The sequence below is a fragment of the Tupaia chinensis genome, unplaced genomic scaffold (assembly GCF_000334495.1).
Source record: "Tupaia chinensis unplaced genomic scaffold, TupChi_1.0 Scaffold000346_1, whole genome shotgun sequence".
NCBI classification, from domain to species: domain Eukaryota; kingdom Metazoa; phylum Chordata; class Mammalia; order Scandentia; family Tupaiidae; genus Tupaia; species Tupaia belangeri.
The window spans coordinates 5,733,862-5,753,164 of NW_006159840.1; the positions used below are offsets into that span (position 1 = coordinate 5,733,862).

A 19,303-nucleotide genomic window follows, 5' to 3' on the forward strand; every position below is an offset into this window, starting at 1 on the left:
GCACTCTATGACTGAAACTGATTGACTAAAAGATATACAAACACAAGAGATGGGTGTGAATGCCAGATGTGGTGTGTGTGGAAGAGTGGGGCCTAGGGAAGGACATTGGAGGAGGGATACGGAGGCAGAGCATTGAGAGAATTGAAGATATTTTGATCAACTGGACCAGGGAGAAATGTTCACATATTGAAATGTTCACTTTGTAAGCTAAACAATATGACTGAATGTATATAAAAAATAAATAAATCTTTAAAAAAGACTATTAAAAGAGTAATTTTTAAGCTTAATTTATTGAAGTTTAAAATAAAATGACTGGCATTTATTATTAGGATTACTTATAAATATAGTAGGTTTCACAAAGCACTTCTAAGTGTCCTTTGAATAATGATTGTCCCAGGGCAGTTAATTAAATGCATTCAAGTGTTATAAATGTCATTTGTAAATTTAATAATATATTTAAAATCCTGTTTTTAAGTACTTCATTGCTCTGATTAAACAAAGTCTCTCTAAGAAAGAAAATTTTCTGGAAATCTAGTAAATCCAATGTATTTACATGATGAGCCAATATTTTCTTAGACTTTTTTCCCTAGTCTTTTTCTCACATTTTATTGAGTCACAAAAGATCTTAATTAAACTACATATATTCAATTGTAAGTACAGTTGATATAAACATATTTATGAATACATGTCTGACTTTAGGCATACAACTCAATGAATAGAGTGAACATACTTTAAAGTAAACCCTAGCTGAGGCTATGCAGCTTACTGCAGTCATTGAACAGGTATATTTTTATTTATTTTTTGTTTGCTTGTTTCCTATGTATTTATTACTTTTTAATTTCAAGAAAAGCAGTTTTGACTATAATAAATAAAAATAAAAATATATTAAGAAAAATTTGCTTAAGACTTATAGCCAGAAAAAGGTTCGGATTATTTTTAAACAGTAGGTAGATGTGAAAAAGTCAAAAACCAGATATGGACAAAGCTAAAATCTAGTAACAAGTGCACTGTAATTTTCTTCTGAAACATTTTTTTCTCTCTCCATTCCCCCTTTTACTAAAGAGAGGCATAAACTAACTTATTTGAAAATAAAAAAAAGAACACAAATTTAGTATCAATTTGGTCTGTTACTTGCACCAAACTTAAACTCCTAGAAGAAAACATAGAAGAAAATCAAAATGGTCTAGAGTCTGATGAGGATGACAAAAGTACATTATCTGAAATTTTAATGGAGTCGAGGATAACCTGGCTTCCACTAATGTGAACAATTTCTGTTCCGTAAGACACCAAGAGAATGAAAAGACAAGCCGTAGACTGGGAGAAAATATTGGCAAAAGATGTTATTTGATAAAGCATGATTATCACAGCTATAACTCAGTTAGAATCCTTGACCCAGCAGCTTGAAAATATGCTGGGCACATGAATATGCACGCCCAAAATCCTGAGATAGAGAATGGAGAAGGGACTGTGGTGTGGCCATCCTCCCTCAGGGGTGATTTCTTACTTTCGCTCTCTCTATCTCTCTGTCTCTCTCTCTGGCAAGAGCACATGTCCTATAGCAAACTAAAAGGGGGAAAAAAAAGGAATAAAGAAAACAAACCAAAGAGCCAAAGACCTTAACTGACACTTCAGTAAAGAAGGTACACTTACGGAAATAAGATATGAAAAAGCACTCTACCTTGTATGTCATCATGGAAATACAAATTAAAACAACCATGAGATACCACTGTACTTCTATTAGAATGGCAAAATCCAGAATCTAGAACTCACAACACCAGATGTTAGCATGAAGCATGGCGAATTCTCATTCATTGCTGGTGGACCTATGCAATGGTATAACTATTGATATTCTGGATGACAATCTGGCATATTTCTTTTCAAAAAACATTTTTTTAATTAACATTTTTGCCATGGAGTGTGTACACTTGCTGGAGAGAGATAGAGAGAGGGAGAATGAGAACTCACTCCCAGGGAGGATGGCCACACTGCAATCCCTTCTTCGTTCTCCTCCTGGGATTGTGGGCACACACACATGCCCAGCGTGATCAACTCACCAGGTCCAGGAGTGGAACCACAGTCAGCCATGTGGGAGTCCAGTACCTTAACCACTACACCACCTACTGGCTCCAGTCTGGCATATTTCTTACAAAACTAAACATGTTCTTACTGTATAATCTAGTAATTACGCTCTTTGGTATTTACCCAAAGAGCTGCAGAGTTGTATCTGTGAAAACCTACACAGGGATGATTACAACACCATTGCTCATCACTGCCAAAATGTGGAAGCAACCAAGATGTGCCACAGCAGTTGAATAAACACACAAATGTGGTACATTCAAAAATAGAATGCTACTCAGTGATGAAAAGAAATGAGCCCTCAAGCCAAGCTGTGAAGACATGAGGAAACTTAAATACTCATTTCTAAAAAAGGTCAATCTATAAAGGCTTCCTTTTGTTTCCGATAACATAATATTGAAGAAAAGGTAAATTCCGAAGACAGTAAAAGGACCAGTGGTAGCCCGGGGTCTGGAGGGTGGGAAGGATAAAGAGGTGGAGCACAGAGGATCAGCAGGGCTGTAAACGACTCTGCATCTGTTAACATGGTGGGTCTGTTTGCCCAGATCATAGAAAGAACACCACCAAGAGTGAGTCTTGTGAACTGTGGACTTTGGGGGTGATGACCCCACTGGGCTCACCTGCTATAAATGTACTGCTCTGCTGCACGGTATCAATAGTGGGGGTGGTTGTACATGTCTAGAGACAGGCGGTCTATGGGGCCCCTGTACTTTCTGCTAAACTGTCCTGAAAACATAAAGTTTCTCTAAAAACAGACTATCTATTCCTAATCACCACACACTGAGCTTTAATCTCAATTGGTGAATTAAGTACCATCTATTTTAATATTTTAATGGTTTCATTTAAATATTTAGTGATGCCAAAGATCTAAACCTAAAACCACAAACTACAAAACTACGGGCAGAAAACACTAGAGGAACTCTGGGAGACACTGGGGTAGGCAAAGACTTCTTAAGCAAGACCCCCAAAGCACAGGCAATAATCCCCAAAATAGACAGGTGAAATTACATCGGATTAATAAGTTTCTGCAAAACAAAGGACACTAATTAGTGTGAATCAACAACCTTTGGAATAGGAGAGAATTTTTGTTAACTATGCCTCAGTTAAGGGACTGATAACCAGAAGACACAGAGAAATCTTACCTAGAAGAAAAAGATGAACCCAATTAAAAGATGGGAAAAATGAGCTGAATAAACAACTCTCTAACGAAGACATACTAACAGCCAAAAAACATATGAAGAAATGCTCAACATTCCTCATCATAAGGGAGATGCAAATCAAAACCACAATGAGATCCCACCTAACCCCAGTCAGGATGGCAAAGATTAAAAAAACAAAAAATGATGAGTGCTGGAGGGGATGTGGTGAAAGGGGAACACTCCTACACTGTTGGTGGGAATCTAAATTGGTCCAGCCACTGTGTAGAACAATATGGAGGGTCCTCAAACCCTTCAAATAGAACTACCATATGATCCAGCAATTCTACTCCTGGGTATCTACCCAAAGGACAGGAGAATGCTCAGTTGGAAAAGTACTTGCATATCTATATTCATTGCAGCCTTATTCACAATTGCTAAAACATGGAACCAACCTAAATGTTCACAAATGGATTGAAAAAGTGTGGCACATATACTCCATGGAATACTATTCAGCAATAAAAAACAACAAGGCCCTGGTATTTGATAGCAAGTGGATGAATATGGAAGATTTGTTGTTGAGTGAATCAGGTCAGGCTACGAAAGAGAGACACTGTATGTCTCCACTTAACATATACCGACTGTCCTCACTCTATGGTAGAGATGGGAAGACTGGAGGTCATAAAAGCATTAAAAAAAAATGTTGTTATGGACACTAGAGATGGAGTGGAAAGAGTTGGGAGGGGAAGAGCGTAGGAAAGGAAATTTGGGGAAAATATAGAGAGGTAAGACATTTGTGGGACACAGATATGATTTATTATCTGTTGACGAGGACGTGTATAGTATTCTCAACTGGGCTGGACTGAGGTATGTATCATGCTGGATAAAGTCTCTTTATAATCTAAATGATGTACAGCAATTAAATGTATAAATGCTAATTAAAAAAATAAAAAACAATACTTAGTGATGCAATTTTTCACACTCTACCTTAATAACAAAACACTTGAAAGAAAAATGTTGGGCCAGTATGGTGGCATAGTCGTTAAGATGGCTGGAATCCTTGGGGCCAGCAGATGATGTAGTGGTTAAGACATTGAACTCCTACATGATCAACCACAGTTCAAGTCCCAGACCTGGTGGCTTGAAAATCAGGCCAGGCACATGTGCGTGCATGCCCAAAATCCCAAGAGGAGAATGAAGGGGAAGGGGTTGCAGCATGGCCACGCTCCCTGGGGTGGGAGGGGTGATTTTTCATTTTCCTCTCACTCTAAGAATCTTTCCAGCAAGCATACATGCCCCATGGCAAAAACCTAGGGAACAAAAAATGGCTGGATCCCCACATGACAAACTGCACAGTTTAAGTCCCATTGGCAGCTTAAAAAGCAGTCTGCATGTGTGCCCAAAGTCCTGAGAAGAGAATGAAGGGGGAAGAGATTGCAATGTGGCCAACCCCCGGGAGAGAATTTTTCACTTTTCATCTCTCTCTCTCTCTCAAATTTTCTCCAGCAAGTACACATGCCCTATGTCAAACTAAAAAGAAGAAAGAAAAGAGAGAGAAAGAAGGAAGGAAGAGAGACGGGGAGAGGGAGGAAGAAAAATGGAAAGAGAAAGAGAAAGAAGGAAGAGAGAAAGAAAGAGGGAGGGAAGGAAGGAAAGAAAGAGGAGAGAGGGAGGGAGGGAGGGAAGGAGAGGAGGGAGAGAGGAAGGGAGAAAAGAAGAAAGAAAAACTTTTCATAGTTTAGCACATTAGATGTCTACATCACATATTTTTCATACTTCAGGTGTAATTTATATAAAATGAAACACATAAATTTGACTTTGTAGGTCAATGAGTATGCAAATGGACAAGGAGACTTCGAAAAGTTCATAGAAAATGGGAATTAAAAGATAAAAGAAAAAATCTAAACCTTATTTCTCAACATAAACACCGTTAAGTTCGAGATCTTTTGTAAGTGATAATACCAGACATTTAGCCTATCCCTGAAGAACTGAGGGTCCTGGGAATTTAATCGTGGCCATGCAGTCAGAAGCAGTAAGCCTAGGAAACAGTCGGAAGGAGCTGCATCGGGACTGCAAGGGGGCGCCCGAGGATGCCAACAAAGCCGAACGCCGTCCTGGTGCAGAGACACCGCTGACGTGCTACCACGTGATTCCTCCTAATACTTTGGCTAACAATTGTGCTACGATGCCCGTGGGGGAAGGCTGCTCTCGTGAACTGTCAAAGTCATGGTGGGAAGCGACTGGGGAGACCTCGACAGATTAATCCGAGATATAGACTACGCTGCCGTGCAGTCTTTTGTGATCAGAACAAATCTCAACACCGACCTCAGAAAGGAGTCCAGATTTGACTAGGTCAATAAACACTTTTTTCCTAGGGCGTTGTTGCAAATAATAAAGCAGCTAGCTGAGAGTTACTGGAGCCTACGACGAGAGTATGGTCGGGAAGACAGCAGAGACCAGTCCAAAGCACTGTCATCCCAGAGTGACTGTGGGCACACCCATGCCGTTCTTGGAGGGTCCATACCACAGACTTACCTGGGGCATGAGGACTCACTCCATTACTAAATAACAAAGGCAAGTGTTACCGAGAGGTGCCACCATAGTACCAAGAATCGCTGCAATGTGCCACCTGAAATATTGACTTTCTAATAGAAGTTACTAGACTTGCAAAAGAAAAATAAAATAAAAAAATAACACACAGACACAGGACCCAGTCAAAAAAGGCAGAAATCATTAGACTCTGTTAAACCACAAGATCCAACTGTGTGGCGTCTATAGAAGGCACGCTATAATTCAACGACACACGTAGGTTGAAGGTAAAAGGATAGAAGAAGAGACTACAAATATGGACCACAGGAGAGTAGGGAGCTGTACTGACATCAGACAAAACTGATTCTGCGACTGCAAACGCCACTAGAGAGGAGGGTTCATCCTGACGTAACAATTCTAAGCACGCATCAACAACTAACATCAGAGCATGGAAACACGTGAGGCCAGGATGACAGAAATGAGGTGAGAAAGCGACAACTCAAATGGACACTCGGATTCCAATCTTCAATTTCAATCAAGGCAGAAAAATCACAGGACTAGGGAACAGAAGACGCTACCACAACCAAACCTCAATGACAAATCGAAGATGCTCCACCCAACAGGAGAATGTATATTCCTGTCAAGTTCATATGGAACCCCTATCCAGAACGAGCCATCTGCTAGGCAATAAGACAAACCGTGATAAATTTAGAAGGGAAGACATAATACAAATATGTTCTTTGACCACAATGGAATCAGTAACAGAAAATACAAGATATGGATGGTCCATGACTTACGAAGGTTCACTTAAATTTTTTCAACTGTCCAGTGGTGTGAAAGTGATAAATATCCAGCCATTGTGATCAGAGAACATATTTGTGGTAGCGTCTTCTGAGCTTGTTTCTCTGCAGAATCTGACATTCTGGTCCTAGAATTCTATGGAGTCGCTCGAGAGCCAGAGTAGCCAGCAGTAGAAGGAAGGAGGGGGAGAGGCGGCAGGCTCAGACACAGAGAGTGCACACTCTAATTCTTGGTTTGCCACTTTAGAGTGACACAAGTTGCCACAGAACGTGGCCCACTGTGACGGCATGGACAGGTGTTACACTGAGAGGAACCGAGTCACGAGAGTAGAGTCCTAAGGAGTGGGAGACGGCCCTTATTAAAAGGCCCCAGAGAGCTCCCTCCCCTTCATCCAAGTCAAGTTAGATCTAGAAAAAATGTCTACCGATGGACCAGGAATTGAGCCCGCACCAGACACCGACACTGCCAGTGCCACGATTTTGGACTACCTAGCCTCCAGAAACGTGAGAAATAAAGCTCTGTGTATAGCCACCCAGTCTGTGGTGTTTCTTTACAGCAGCCTGAGGGATCATTGCTTACACACAGAACACATGAATACACAGCAGACTCACTCTCATCGCTTACACACAGAACACAGGAATACACAGCAGACTCACTCTCATCGCTTACACACAGAACACAGGAATACACAGCAGACTCACTCTCATCGCTTACACACAGAACACAGGAATACACAGCAGACTCACTCCTGAGCCCAGCAAAGCGTAAACTTGTAACAGAAGATTTCTCTCTCTTGACTATGACTGTGGAAGCAGTTGAATTTGCCAAAACCTAAAATGGGCATATTTTGCATATTGAATGATTATACCTCAGTAAAGCTGCACTAGCCATAACCTTTTATATCGTGACTACAAAAATTACTGCCCAATCATAAATTCAACAATTCTATAGGTCATATCCTCTGAACAATAATACTGAGGAATTTCTAGAAATGAAACAAAAATAAACAAGCAAATATTCAAAGAATTTGGAAATTTGAAAATTACTTTTGCATAACCTCTAAACCAATGAAGAAACAAAAGCAGAAGCAATTATAAATATTCTAAAAATGAAGGAAAAGGAAAGTATTTTATCAAAAATATGCAGGGTATGGTTTAATTAATACTTATATATATATACACACACACACACATATATATGTGATTATTATTATTCAATTTGTAAAACAAGAAAAAAACCCCACAAAAGTATAAAGAAGACAAAAAGAAAAAAAGTTAAAATAAGAGAGGGCACACAGAAAGAAATGATACATTTTATAAAAGGTAGTTATAAAAAAGTAATAATTAAAATAAAAAGCCCAGGCAACTCTGATTAAGAAGAAATAAAAATGTATACCACTGGAAAGCAGACGTAACTACAAATATAACAAGGATAAATAGAGTGCACGACAATAATTTGGGCAGATTTTTTATATGAATTTGAAAATCTAAAGAAAAAAGATGATTTTCTAGCAAAATTAATTGCTCACTTAAAGTGAAAACAAACTAAAAAAAAAATCAATAAAAAACATTTGGAACTTATTAAAGATCTTCCATTTAAGGAGGTGGTAGGTCAAAATAGTTTCACAAATAAAAACTATTTAACCTGCAAATGATCAATCTTTGTTAACTCTTCCAGTTCAGAAAGAAAGAACAGGTTCTAGCTGTACAGTCATGTAAGAAAGTTGAGTAAGCGCAAGTGTGAGAGAGGCAGAAAGTTCTATTTGCAGATGACATGACTGTCTGACTTGGAAATCTGTAAGATTAAATTAAATCTTTACGACTAATAATGAGGATAGAATTAAGCGACCTGATATAAAATACCTTGTTAGGATATTGGTAATAATAAATTAACAATGAAGAATTTTAGCCAAATCTAAGAAACTGTTCTTGGCAGGTTCTGTGGAGCCCCGGAAAGCAGGCAGATGTGGAGGGGGTTCCACTTGAGAGCGAAGGCCCCCGTCCCTGGAGCATGTCTACACAGCGCTCCTCGAAGAGCATAAACAGAGTCAAGGTCCCAGTGCACAGAGGTGAGGGCTGCTTCCCAGTCGCATGCGGGCTTGGACGAGGGAAATCTTCCGGAAGGAAACCACAAAGGTGGGAGTCCCCAAATCTGAATTTGTACAGGGGACTTGAAAAAGTTTATGAAGAAACGAATAGAGCACAAGTTCATTTTGAGGCCAACTCCATGCACACTTTTTTTTCATAACGTACAATTTTCATGAACTTTTGGAAGGCCCTGTATATAAAAATCACTGGATAAAATTAACAACGAATTAGAACACTAGAGAGCACCTGGCAGCTTGCTTTCGCGCTTTCCCTTTCTCTCTCTCTGGTCAAATGAAAAAATAATAACAACAATACCAAATGAAATTAAGTAAATAATTCGTTAAAAAAAGAAAAAAGAAATAAAAGATCAGTGAAATTAGACAGATCACAACACATTACTCAAACAGACACAGGGAGACAAAGGACAGAAAAAACTCTACAGAGTCCTCACACCTGTAACAAGGGTCTAAAACGTGTTAGAGTCTCAGGAGGAAAGAGACATTGGGGGCAGGAAAGAGGATTTGAAGTAAAATAAGTGTTAAAATTTTTCAAATTTCATTAAAGCTAGTAGCCCAAGAACTCAGAAAATTTAGAGGACCCCAGTAAGAAAAAGCACCAAAAAGCAGCCACAGTTCAGTGACACGCGCTCGGACGGGGGCAGTAGTTGAGAATGGCTGCTGGGTCTCACCCTGACAGAGTGGGAGAAAGATGGGGCCAGAAGACAATGAAAACTTATTTTGAAATGCTCAAAGAAAATCTTTCAACTTAGGATTCTAAATCCAGTGAAAATATCTTTTTAAAAAAAAGTAAAGCCAAAATAAGTGCATTTTCAGATTTAGAAAAGAAAGAAGAAAGAAGCTGCTGTTAACACACATGCTGACATGTTAAAGGAAATTCTTTGGGCTGAAGTGAAATAACGTGAAAATTTACAGCTACATGAATAAATGATAGTTAACTAGAAATGGCATATATGTGGAACCAGTTAACTGCTTTATTCTCTTAAATTGTTCAATAATTAACTGATTCAAAATATTAGCAACCTATATGGAAAGTATAACAAATGTAACGGCTTATTGTACAGCAATAGCAGAAAGGCAAAAATAGATGCAAGAAAATGTGGTAAAATGTTAACAACCCTTGAATCTAGGTAGTGGGTGCGAGTATCTATTTGAACACTTTTACTTTTCTGGAAGTCTGACCGTTTTCTTACAAATAGTATTTTTAGAAGATTTATTAAGTGATAATTTCCATAAAATGCTGAAAAGTAAACGGAAGGTAAGGGTCATTTTATCAGGTCCACACGGTGCACCTGAGCAGTTACAGTAATGAAAGCAGTATGATCCTACAGCTGTGGGTTAGATAGGTGCAATGAATGTCCAACGGGGTCCAAAATTACCCAAGTTCATATGAAAACTTAAAAAGTTAATCCAGTGGGAAAAATGGATTATTGTTACTGATAAATGGTATTGATTGTGACTATCTGTATTTCTTTCAAATAAAAATGCATACTTACAACCCCCAAAGCAACCATGTATTCATTTGACTTCTTCAGATAAAGAAGGTGTAATGATAAAAGCCAACAGAGGAGGTGGGACAGGACACAGGACACTGAAAGACAATTCACTTACCTCAAAAGAGAGGAAAGGAAGGGCAAAGGAGGAAGTCAAAAGAGTATTTCTTTCAAATACAAACAGTGATGTGTTCATAAAAATATGAATAGAAAAATTAAGAGCTCAATGTAAAAACAAAAACTATAAAATCACTCAAATAAATATTTAAATACTATACACAGTATTGTTAGATTTGATTAAAAAAACCCGGCAGATTTGGCCCCATTAAATGAAATTTTTTGTATTAAAAAAAAGCTGAATAAAATTTTTGAAATTCACCTAAAGAATATTTGTAATGTATGAAAGAAAATTTTAAAATCCTTAAAAATTAATAGAAACTGACTTCCAAAAAGTAACCAATTCAACAAAAATAAGCATAATTTATGGACAAATTAATATGTAGAAGTAGGAATAATTAAAAATACTAAACATGAAATGATCTTCAACACAGCAAAGACAGAGAATTACAGGTTTAATTAGAAATTGTTTTTAGCTTTATGTTAGAAGTGTAGATCTCTAGTCTTTTTGGAAAAATTTTCTAATAATAATATGCTGTATTCTTAAAGGATCAGTAGGTGTGACTATGTAAGCAAGAGCTTATTGCAGCTTTACACATAATGCAGTATCCTAGAAACACTGACCATGATACAAGAAAGGATTAATAAGCCTTTATGTAGTACTCCATACCACATAATATCACATGGCTCTCGAAAAGAACATATGCAGTGTGGTCACATTTTGTTGAACACTGAAAGATGGAGGAACAAATATATGTGTATATGCAGACTGTTTATGTTGTGTACAGGCACACACACGCCATGAGGAAAAAGAAAAATGCATGGGAGGGTGCTGCACCAAATGCCAACAGGTAGTGGGTACTGGAGTGCAGAAAACAGAGCAGTATTCTTTTTCTTATCTACATCTTTGTACTTTTTGAATTATTAACAAAAATATAATACCTTTAAATTGGTTACTATCAAAATTATTTAATCACACATAACGATATAGTATATACCCCCACACACACACACACGTTAAGCACCCAAAATAATATTATTTGAAACTAGATGTTTAAGCTTTCTATTTTATAACAGTAATTATTATTGTAATCATTTTGCTGAAAGTAACATATTCAAGAAACTGGATATTACTGTGTCATTGGAAAAATAATGCGGCGTTTTGCATAGAAAAATAGAAAAATACGTTGACCTTTCCAACCACCCCACAGTGATGTGATTCCTAGTTAGAACTTTAAAACGCAAAACGGAGGAAACGTGGGCACAGGGCGCCAGATGATGTGACAGGAAGCCCACATTTTCTTGATCTTACAGTTGCCCCAGGAAGAGCGCTGTGAGCACACCCTGCTTCTGCACAGACACGGCGCGCGGGGCCAGGAAGACGGCGGGCCCGACCCTTCGTGTGGTCCCGGGAGAACCCTAGTAGTATGTTCACACTACCGTAGGTGAAAATAAGTATCTTCGTGTTGTTTCTCTTAGATAAATTTCTCCAAATTGTGTCAGTTTCAAGCTTCACAAAATGCACCTGCTCCCATGGGAAGGCAAGTTGAACCACGACAATTGCTGGTTAATCAAAGGCACTGGTTATCACCTCACCGACGACCTTTACTCTGGAAGAGGTGAACTGTGAGAGACAGCTATCTCCACTCGGGTCTGGGGTCCCGAGTGAACTGTTCCTAAGGACTGGAAAGCACAGGCTGCCCCTGCAAAGTGTGTCATGGTCACAGAAGCGCACGAAGCACTGTGCACCAGGAACAGCTCTGAGCTCAGCAAGACCGACCAGAACCAGGAAATGAATGCCGACACACCTCAGGTTAAAGATGGCACCACGCAGGGTGGAGTGGGTTAGAACCAGCGGCAGGAACGGGAAGGCATGGCAAGAGAGGAAGGGAAGTGCGGGCCAGCCAGCCCTGCCGTTAACCTCCCACACTGTCCAGGGCTGGCCTGTGGCTCGCCTCCAGTGGACAGAGGCCGGACAGTCACCATGCACAACTGATCTCTTTCTGCAGCCGCTGGGTCAGACCCCTCATCAGGAGGAGGGCATTGGAAAGTGAGTCAACTAGAACACTGGGTTCATTTAATCCTTGCTGTTCTGTCCCCATGTTAACGAAGCAAACGTGTGAACACTACTCGGTTTACTAAATGATTCTGGTCACAAGCATGCAGTACACCAACCCTCTTGACTACAATACAATCAGTAGATGAATAAAATGGAAGCCCAGTTTTGTACATCAACCACATCGGCTTAGTTAATAGTATATGGATTCTGAAAAATAAATCTACTTTCAATCGCTAAACACCAGACCACAACAAATGCAAGGGGGGCCTCCTGGGCAAACCACTGGCCGGCTTCCTCTTTGCAAGTGCTTCCCGAGTGGCAGGTTAAAACGCAGTTTGCAGCTGGACTACCTTCACAATACATTGCCAGCAATTCTTTTTTTTTTTTTTTTTTTGAGAGGCTTTTGCTATAGGGTGCGTGCGCTCGCCAGACAGACAGAGAGAGACAGAGAGATAGAAAGCGAGAAATCACCCCCCGGGGGGATGGCCACGCCGCAATCCCTTCTCCTCCAATCTCCTCTCGGGATCTTAGGCACGCATGCACACGCGCCCGGTGTGAGCTTAAGCCACCAGGTCCGGGACTCGAACCACGGTTGACTACATGGGAGTCCAACGACATAACCATTACACTAACTGCTGGGCCCATTGCCAGCAATTCTATCAATGAAATGTCCAAAGTAAACATAAACAAAATGCACATAAAACAAAACAAAAAATTCATTTTTTAACATGTCTTCTTTCAAATATAACATAAGTCAAATTACATTTCTTTTTTTTTTTTTTTTTGGAGAGGTTTTCACTATAGGGCGCGTGCGCTCGCCAGACAGAGAGAGACATAGAGACAGAAAGCGAGAAATCACCCCCCGGGGGGATGGTCACGCCGCAATCCCTTCTCCTCCGTTCTCCTCTCGGGATCTTGGGCACGCACGCACACGCGCCCGGCGTGAGATTTAAGCCACCGGGTCCAAGACGCGAACCGCGGTCGACTACGTGGGAGTCCAGCGACATAGCCATTACACTAACTGCTGGTTCCCAAATTACATTTCTTTTTAAAAATATCAATTTATTTAAGTAACACTTCCTGGGCTTCTAAACTTAAAAAATTATTTTACCTATGTGATTGGTTGTTCAGGTTCAGGGATCCGGCCTGGTACATCTCCTCCAACTGCTTCCTGTTCCCGAAGTACAAAGCGAGGTCCGTAGCGATGATGGCTTTGCGGATGATCTCAAGCACCTGCTCGTACTCACTGGAGCTCAGGGCGGAGAAGATATTGTGCCCTTCCAGCTACAGGAAAGAGTACAAACAATCGCTAGAAACAAGCACAAGCTCTGACCTTAGGACATTTTCATTTATTTGAAACAATATATGTCGTCAGTTCATGCCATGGACACACCAATGGTGGGCTTTCGGGAAACTAAGGAGTAGTCTGAGATGACTATAAGAAAACGGCCAAGCTAAACAATGAAGTGCCACTTGAATGAACTCTAACGGCAGTAACAATATTTCTACTGCGAAATGCCCACGAAAGAATGTACCTCACTTTTGGAGATTTGTAGTTAAAAAACTGTAAAATGTTTTCATAAAAGACTTCCTAACTAACATTGGAGTAATTTTTATAAAACACTGGAACTTCGTGGGCTTAAAAGTGCATCTATGAGTACACCCTTGTCTACTTCGGGTTGTATCCTATCAAAGCAAGACTATCGAACAAAAATCATCTGTCTGCATGCTATATGTAAATGTCCATACCACAAAAAAGTGTTTATTCAAACATACTGACACTCTCTCTACGGGTAAGAACACATTCACGTACAATACACATCTTCGGCAGTGTAACAGCCCTGAGGTTGTCTCTGCGGTCTTCACGGGAGATGAGAAATGGCAGATCACCACCCTACACGAGCACAAAACACTGCTAATTTAGAGTTTACCGTCTCAGAATTGTTCTGCTGAATATGATTCCTTAAAGAACTTCTTAAAGTAATTTTCCCTCTGAAAATGTTAAACTCTTAATTGTAAATGAAATAAAAAGCTCAAGCTAAAAAGGCTGAGATAGTAAAGATGTATTCAATTATGGGTTCATCATTTCTTTTTGATTATTGTTAATACACTCCTGGTATAAATCAATTTTAATTGATTTTACTGTTCTTAATCTATGCTTACTGATAGGAAATACATTAAGAACATAAAATGAGTGAAACACATTTCTTTATAAACCCAGACATCCCTCTGAGATAGTACCTGCTTCGTGTTCTGGAATAAAGCAGTGTGCACCATTCGTTTTCGATCATCAGAATCTTTCTATATTACTCACTTTTAACTGATAACAAGGATGTAAGGCCTTACATTTACAGAACGTTCTGCAGCTTATGAAGCACTTTCGGACAGATGATTTCACTTTCAAATGGAAGATTTATATAAGCCTTTGATGTCTATCTGAAACAAAGTATTTCCTAAAACATTAGCAAGATTTCTTTTTTTTCCTTTTTTTTTTTTGGAGAGGTTTTTTGCTATAGGGCACGTGCGCTTGCCAGACAGACAGAGAGAAACAGAGAGACAGAAAGCAAGAAATCACCCCCCACGGGGGATGGCCACGCCGTAATCCCTTCTCCTCCATTCTCCTCTCGGGATCTTGGGCACGCACGCACACGCGCCCAGTGTGAGTTTTAAGCCACTGGGTCCGGGACGCGAACCACGGTCGACTACGTGGGAGTCCAGCGACATAGCCATTACGCTAACTGCTGGTCTCCACAAGATTTCTTTTTGAGAGAAATTGTAGTGCTTATATAAACTGGGTATTTTTTTCTTTCAATTTTTAGTAATAAAATCTCATTTGAGACCTCTTTCATGAACACAGCGGGGTCAAAGAGGTGGATGTGATGAGGACTGACTTCGGCTCAATCAGAGCTGCTGTGTGGAGTGGGCCTGAGATGCTGTGGGCTGAAGCATTAAAGCACAGGTTGGTTAGCGACTGATGGAGACAAAGGGAGAGTTCAGCCTGGGCAGAGGACTCAACCCGGTTATCTTTCAGGACCCTGCCCACCTCAGCTTTCTACACTTCTGCTATAGAAGGCTCAAAGAGGTGGCCGTGAGGAGGCTCGAGCAGCTCAGCACAAGGAAGCACCAGCGGAGTGTTCAGGGTTCCTGCGTGAAACTGAAAACTTCTCTCTAAAACTGGAACCACTCGGCCCGCACCTGCAGGGACCACAGTCACGAGTCCACTGCGATTTTACACGATACTGAGTGTGACCCCACCAGCTCATGTTTTCACAGATTCTCAGAAAGTGCCTGTGAGCCAAGATAAAACAAGAGCCCTTTAAAGGGCCTGTATATCCTGGTGGCTGCCCTAAGCTGCTGTTTCCTTTGCAGTGACACAATGGTGAGGAACAGTAGGCCTAGAAAGCGCAGCAGAGGACTTTATAAGGAAAACCTGTAATGAGGACCCTTCAACTGCCCTCTTCAGTATCTCTCAAGAGTAAAAGGAATGAATGAAGAAAGAAACAAAAATAAGGTACACCTTCTCTTTGGGGGGTATCTAGTGTTTTGCTCCCACCAAAATGAGAGAAAATAGTGGACATGCAAGCAACCAAACACACAAGACACAGCCTACAGCCTTTGGAAGACTCCGGTCTCATGCAACACATGGCAGACCTCGGAAAGTGATGCCATACTTTTATTCTTCAATTGGCAGGTTTATTCTAGTTCATGTCCTAGGCTGGAAGTCTACGTTAGTTCAAGCTGGTTAATCTCATTTTGCATAAACCAAGCATGAAGCAGCATATTTTTATACCTAGGGATGTTTTTCAGTCCTAAAATGGGTGAGTGCGTGTAACTCTTATGTCTTTAAGAGTGAGCTCTGTATGTAAATGCTCTAAGTAGCTGAGACCTCGAGATGTCAGAGCATGTGGACAGCTGTGTTGCTGGAAGATGAGCAGGGACTACCCGGGGAAAACGGTCTTTAAGGCCTTCCACCCTCCAGCCCTCTGGCGCAAGGACTCTGAGGGCCCGAGGCCCCTCCCCACCAGTACACTTGAGCAGCACCTGGTTCCTGCCACCATGGTGTCCCCACCAGAGATGATGCTTGTCTCCGTGTGTGAGCCCATATTTGGGGTCACGCTCTGCTCTGCTCAAGGACGTCAGCTGGTGCTCACCCACTGCTACTATCAGCTTAGCCCCACCACAGAGGACCTACAGGGTGAAAGCTCTTTTTTTGAAACGTTTTTGCCAGAGGGTGTGTGCATTCGTCAGTCAGTGAGAGACAGTGAGAGGAAAAGTGAGAAATCACCCCCCCCCTCCGGGGGGTGGCCACACCACAATCCCTTCTCCTGTATTCTCCTGGGATTTGGGGCAAGTATTCACATGCACCTGGCCTGATCTTCAAGTTACCATGTCCAGGACTTGAACCGTGGTCAGCCATATGTGGGAGTCCAGCACGTTAACTACCACACCACCTGCTGGCTCCCTATGAATTCATTTTTTGAGGAATTCAAGTTCACAGTTTAGTGAAGGAGCTAAGCAAGGGGCAGACTGGGCAGAGTGGGCTGGCCTTGCTGACAGGACTAAGGGCAATCGGGATGCTCTCCAGGGTGCGGACATGCGCTCTGAAGGACGAGCAGAAGGACCAGGAGCATGTGACAGGGGCAGTTGAGACCACAGGATCAGGAGGTTTGGTGGGGGCTACAGAAATGCCCTGTGATAGAGGCAAACCGAATACGGTGGAATGAAAGCCTGAGAGTTAGGAAAGGAGGCTCAGTACGGAACAGAAATGCTACCCTGACTGCAATAAGGAGCCCCTGGTCCCACGATGTTAGGTGGAGTGGGGACAAGGTCTATGTTTTAGGACGATCGCTCTGCAACACTGCGGCCTGCAGCAGGTCAGAACCACAGCAGGAGGACAAGACTGATCAATCTCGCCTCAGGAAGTTTACAAATATTATTAACCATACATAATTCCCCCAAGCCCTTATGCTGCTTAGCCCTATAGGGAAATTCTATGGGACGGCCTTGACGCTCAGACTGGCCTACGTGCCAGCCAATTTAGGACTCGAGGTCCAGCAATCCCACGAAAACTGGGCCGTCAGTCACTACCAGTGGAAGCCATAGATATGGCTGAGCCGTTCAGGTGCTCTGAGCATAAAGTCAAGGACACAACTGACTGCACAAGCCCTCACAACAGCAATGCCCTACAAGACCAGCACACTCACCAACAGTACCTGCTGCACCTGCACCGAGCCACCCTGGGACGGCTACGGCATCGGAACCCACGGCGCAGCTCTGGGGTCAAACAGTTACACCTTTCACCCAGCTCTGCTTCCTACTAGCTGCGTGATAAAAGGACTCATTACTGGTCCTCCTTGATGTAATTACTCTCGCTTATAAAATTAAAATAAGTAATACCTACTTCATAAACTATAAAAAAATCAAATATATTAATATACACAAAATACTTAACTTTCTGGTTCACGAATGATGAAACCTACCAGTGTAACTTCTGTAGTCAGAGTGAAAAGAGAAGCAAAAACAAATACAACGAGGAGGCAGGCACAGAAGCGAATTCGATGACCAAAGGCCACTTCCACTCGGAATCCATCTGCAGACAGAGTTAAGCTAACCTCGTGTTGCAACTTTTAGATGATTAAAAAGGCCGTGGCGAATATAAATTCAGCAATTATGCTAAAGTTGCAGTACATAAAATAAAACCCAGTCCAGGGCAAGCACCCTGGAGCTCTGTAGCGGAGTCACCGAGACATCACGGCTGTAAACATAATGAAAAGTCACGGAGTGCCCAAGTGTTGGGTTTCAGGATAATGCTCTGAAATCTCTTATTTTAAAAACATTAGTTAATTGATATTAATGAAATATTAAGAAAATGTTTTTTAATAATGAGAATAATCATTCCTGATAGGTCTGTTTTCTAAAATTTCAACTTTTGAGTAGGATATTACCTACTTATTCAACAGAAGGTAAAAGGTACAAAGAGCTTTACTACTTAAATAACTATGAACCTCTCATTAGGACAACGAGCTGGTTTACCACCCTGTGGTTCTAGAAAGGTTACTAGACGTGTGTAGGTAGGTGTAAGTGGGAAAACGAAGCCTCACCTACACTGGTGAGTGTCAGTGTCCACACAAGATAACCACCTGCCTTCCACTCAGCCACCCCTGCCCCTCGTCCCAAGGTGTCATATCAATTCACTTTCCCTGGAATGAAGGTGCAGTTTCGGGGCAGGGCTGTGCCCAGCTGTGTGGGAATGCCACGAAGCAGCCATGCTGCAGGAGGCAGCGCCTGGGTCGGTCCATGGCACCACCTCACTATGGCTAAGCAGGACAAGCCGTGACCAAATACTCTCTTCCTGCCTGCCTGTGGCATGAGTGGGGTGGTGTGCGTGTGTACGTGCATGTGTGAGCTGGACAGACTTAAGGTTATCTTTTACAATAGCTTAATACTCCCTCTGTGGGCCACCGTGGCCCACACTGAAAGATGGTGTCTGAGTTTACAAACACGCATGGCCACACGTGTGCACAGCTGTGCAGGCCTAGAGTGTTTCCAATCACCACATGCTGAACTGTGACCTCTAACCTGGCTGTGCTGCAAGAGGGTGGGGAGTTCCAGGAGAACTAACAAATCCTCCGAGTGGCAATGGAGACACAGAACACCGACAGAGATCAAGAAAACAGTCGGAAAAGCCTTCTGTGGAGAGACAGGTATCAGAGGCACTCAGACACCATGACCAGATATGGCATCTCGTTTTAGGCACTGAAGTTGGAACCTTTGCTGCTACAAGGATAGTGCTTGAGTTGGTCAAGTTTAGAGCTATCTTTTGGCAAAACATAAAGCCGAAAGGACTTGTGACTGCACTAGAGGAGTTTAGGCTAAAAAGTAACAGGGAAATTATAACCAAGCCACACGCTTAGGTGGACAGGGTTGCCAACATAGGAAATACAGAATAGAAAAGCTATCTAGGGAAAAATAAGAAAAGCGATATTGG

At 41.5% G+C, this 19,303-nt stretch overlaps 1 protein-coding gene across 5 annotated transcripts in view; it reads right to left on the reverse strand.

Annotated features, from left to right (window-relative positions):
• PDE10A (phosphodiesterase 10A) overlaps positions 1 to 19,303 on the reverse strand; it is a 303,105-nt gene that overhangs the window by 17,687 nt on the left and 266,115 nt on the right. For all 5 annotated transcript variants that reach the window (XM_006152260.3, XM_006152256.2, XM_027773359.1 and 2 more), the window contains exon 18: positions 13,427 to 13,599. In XM_006152260.3, the coding sequence (XP_006152322.1) occupies positions 13,427 to 13,599 (173 nt within the window). The remainder of the gene's footprint in view (positions 1 to 13,426; positions 13,600 to 19,303) is intronic.